Genomic DNA, 4343 nt, shown 5'->3' on the forward strand with positions numbered 1-4343 from the left:
GAGGGGGATTGGGATGCTGCTGCTGTGACGGTGGGGCTGCCTGTTTTGAGTGCTCGCGTGCCTCTTCTCCATCTCTATCTCCCTCTCGCTCTCTCTCTTTTTCTCTCTCTCTCCTCTCTCTCTCTCTCTCTCTCTCTCTCTCTCTCACACACGCGCACGCACACACACACACACACACACACACACACACACACACCCACACGAACACACTGGCGCTCTCTCTCCTGTCTCCTTATCACTCTCTTTGCTCTTGATCTGTCAGTGTCTCTCTCTCTCTCTCTCTCTCCCTCTCTCTCTCTCTCTCTCTCCTCTCTCTCTCTCTCTCTCTCTCTCTCTCTCAATCACTTTTTGGTCTCTCCCGCTCTTCCTTGGCTACACTGCGGTAGCCCACCAGCCAGTCGCAGGTCTGACAGCCACACAGGGAGAGAGAGGGGGGTTAACTGCCACAACTTACTACCTCAGCCCTGCAAAGAAAACAAACAAATAAGCAAAGGAGGAGAAGAAGAAGAAGAAGAAGAAGAAGAAGAAGAAGAAGAAGAAGAAGAAGAAGACGACGACGGCGAGCGACGGCGGGCGGGGGGGGGGGTGGGGGCGGGGGGCTGGTGTGGGGGGGCCGGGGGGGGGGGGGGGGGGGGGGTTGAGGGGGGGCAGACAGCGAGGGGACGGAGGGACGGAAGCCCCAGCACCTGCCTCTGGTTGTGGATACAGATACGGAGCTGCTTCCCAGCACTGTCCTCGCTCTCATCACAGAGGAGGACAAGAGCGCTCTCTCACTCCTCTGACAGCCTTTTGTGAAGCTCCAGCAGTGCAGCACTTCCCCTCTCCACCCCCTTCTTTGCCAACGCCACCGTCTCTCTCTCTCTCTCTCTCTCTCTCTCTCTCTCTCTCTCTCTCTCTCTCTCGCTCACCACGCCCCCCCCCCCCCCCCCCCACCTCAACCCTCCACCCCCCCCCCACCCCCAGGAGGAATAGACGGATTACTGCTAACTGTGCACACCGGCAGCCTGCAGCTGCTCTGACTGAGGCCAGCTCAAGACAAGGGGGAAAAAGGAGAGGAACGCAGAGCGGTAGAGGAGAGTACCGGAGCGGGAGATGACTGTGCCGGGAGTCCTTTCCCTCTCTCCGGTCTCCATCAGAACGGGACTAATCAGCGGTTGACTAGCCCTGGGCAAAGTCACAGAGAGGGAGCTCTCTCTCCTCTCTCTCTCTCTCTCTCTCTCTGTCTCTCTCTCTCCTCTCGCCTCTCTCTCTCTCTCCGGCGACACGGGCGGCAAGCTGACCAGCTGGATAGACGACCCGCGGTCCATCCGTTCAGATGCTCTGGACCAGATAGAACCGGGGTATTTTCGTTAGTTTATTTTTTGAAACTTGTGCTTCTCTTCCTCGGTTACATTATGGATCGTAGAGACGCAGTCGTGTTGGAGAGATGTATCACCGTCTGCAGCCTGTTTGGAGGGCAGTTTGCGGGGGGACCTCTGCCTCAGAGGGCTTTTCATGCTGCCCCCCGGTCCCCTAATACCAGGAGCCATTTTGTTCTCTCTAACTGACAGCGGGCCACCTCACTTTTCATCAAAGGAAAACAACAAATCATCTCTGTCACACATCCGTCAAGAAAGGGAATTAAAAATGAACCAAGTTCAAAATTGCTGTTTGTAACATTCCAAAAGAGGCAATAAGGATAACTTTCAAACTAATGAGGTAAGTGATTGTTTTGTTTTTCAGTCCATCGTGTTTATTGGTTCAATCGTTTTCCTCTTCTCCTTCTGTCACATTAATCTCTTTCTCTCTCCTGCTCTCTTTTCCACCACTCCCTCTCTGCTTCACCCACTCTCCCTTTCCTCTGTCCCTGCATAGCTTCCTCCTGCACTGTCAATGGAAGTCGGAAGCCTTGCCTTGCACCAGCCAGGCTAGGGTGGTCGGTCCTTTGGTGTGTGCCATCTCCCACAACCATGCAGAATAATGAGCCCCACACACCATGAGTCCTTTGGGCCGGGTAACTCTGCAGCCTACCTGGAACGCAGCCTTGCTTGCCGTGCTCTCCCTAATGGTGCCAGCTCTCAGTGTGTGTCAGGCCGCAGGCCCTGCACTGAGCTCGGCCAACCCACAGAACTGCCCAGGTGTGTGCTCTTGCACTAACCAGCTCAGCAAGGTGGTGTGTACCCGCCGGGGCCTGGTGAGGGTGCCTCCCAACATCCCACCAAACACTAGGTACCTGAACCTAATGGAGAACAGCATAGAGACCATCCAGGCTGACACCTTCAGGCACCTGCATCACCTGGAGGTGCTTCAGTTGGGTAGGAATGCCATCAGGCAGATTGAGGTCGGTGCCTTCAGTGGCTTGACCAGCCTCAACACCTTGGAGCTGTTTGACAACAGGCTGACAGTCATACCCAGCGGAGCCTTCGAATACTTGTCTAAATTGAGGGAACTATGGCTAAGAAACAACCCGATTGAGAGCATCCCATCCTACGCTTTTAACCGTGTCCCCTCCTTGATGAGATTAGATCTGGGAGAGCTGAGGAAGTTGGAGTACATCTCTGATGGAGCATTTGAGGGCCTGCAGAATCTGAAGTACCTCAACTTGGGAATGTGTAACCTAAGAGAGTTTCCCAATCTGTCTCCACTGATCGGCCTGGAGGAATTAGAGATATCAGAGAATGTTTTCCCTGTCTTGAAGCCTGGGGCCTTCCGTGGTCTCAAGTCTTTACGTAAACTGTGGATTATGAACTCTGTCATCACTAATATTGAGAGAAATGCATTTGATGACATTACAGCCTTGGTGGAGCTGAATTTAGCCCACAATAACCTCTCCTCACTCCCCCATGACCTCTTCACTCCTCTACAGTACTTGGTGGAGCTGCACCTACACCACAACCCTTGGCGCTGTGATTGTGATGTGGTGTGGCTCTCCTGGTGGCTCAGAGAATACATTCCCACTAATTCAACCTGCTGTGGACGCTGCCACACTCCAGTCCACATGAGAGGACGCTACCTGGTGGAGGTGGACCAGACCACTTTTCAGTGTTCTGCACCATTCATATTGGATGCTCCGAAGGATCTGAATATCTCAGCAGAGAGGGTTGCAGAACTCAAGTGCCGTACAGCTGCCATGAGTTCCGTTCGCTGGCTTCTTCCGAATGGTACAGTGTTGACTCATGGATCAGCCCACCCAAGAATATCTGTCCTTAATGATGGAACTCTAAACTTCTCAAATGTTCTCCCATCAGACACAGGAGTGTACACCTGCATGGTGACCAACATGGCGGGAAATTCCAATGCTTCGGCCTACCTGAATGTTAGCAACGCTGAGCTGAACACCTCCAACCTGTCCTACTTCACCACGGTAACGGTGGAGGTGTTGGAGCCCACAGTAGAAGAGACTCCAAAACCTAAACCCACCATTCCTGCCTCACCCTCCGTCTTTCAGCCAGTGTTCATCTCTACTCCAACTGTTCTTCTCCAGAACACACAAACTCCGAGGCAGGTGTCGATCCCAACGGCCAGGATTCCTAGTGGACCAGCCGCCAGCCTGGATGAGGTGATGAAGACCACAAAGATTATCATTGGGTGTTTTGTCGCTGTCACCTTGCTGGCAGCTGCCATGTTGATAGCCTTCTATAAGTTGCGTAAGCGCCATCAACAGAGGAGCACAGTGGCAGCAGCTAGGACAATAGAAATCATACAGGTGGAGGAGGAGGTCCCTCAAGTTCCACCACCCACATCCGGATCTAGTGGCTCTGATGAAATCGGTCTGGTGCTGCCCACCTTAGTGGAACACAACAGCAACACCTTTAAGCCCGGGTATGTGTCCTCTTCCTCCTCATGCCGCAGAGGGCCCTATGGAGCCCACTGGACCCAGAACAATTTAAGCAATTCTCTCCACCGCTCTGTCAGACAGCACCACAGCCACATCAGCACCATCGCTGAGCCCTTTGTCATAAAGACTACTCACACAAAGGAGAAGGTTCAAGAGACCCAGATATGAGTCAAAGGGATGTATCTCTGACATTGAGCCTGGCCTCCCTTTTTCTGATCACCAGTCCATGCAATAGAATGCACAAAGAACAAAACGGTAACTTTCTTTTGTACAGAAGTACAAAACAGAGACTTTTTTGTTTGTTTGTTGTACATGCCTATACATAAGTCTATGTAAAAAAAAAATACAAATGACACTATATATATATATATATATATATATATATATATATATATATATATATATATATATATATACACATATATTTATGTGTGTGTGTGTGTGTGTGTGTGTGCGTGCGCGCGTGCGTGCGTGCGTGTGTGCGTGTGTGTGTGTGTGTGTGTGAACAATGCATTGGAGAGAGATG

The 4343-nt window shown here is 51.8% G+C and overlaps 1 protein-coding gene across 1 annotated transcript; it reads left to right on the forward strand.

The window, feature by feature from the left end:
- Nucleotides 1–1975: 1975 nt before the first annotated feature.
- On the forward strand, nt 1976–3985 carry lrrc4.2 (leucine rich repeat containing 4.2; the record flags this gene model as incomplete). The annotated part of the gene is made up of 1 exon (XM_080001687.1): nt 1976–3985. One exon carries the CDS (start codon nt 1976–1978, stop codon nt 3983–3985), a length of 2010 nt encoding a protein of 669 aa, XP_079857813.1.
- Between the last annotated feature and the right edge of the window lie 358 nt (nt 3986–4343).

This window comes from Zeus faber (genome assembly GCF_960531495.2).
Source record: "Zeus faber genome assembly, chromosome: 6".
Taxonomy (NCBI): domain Eukaryota; kingdom Metazoa; phylum Chordata; class Actinopteri; order Zeiformes; family Zeidae; genus Zeus; species Zeus faber.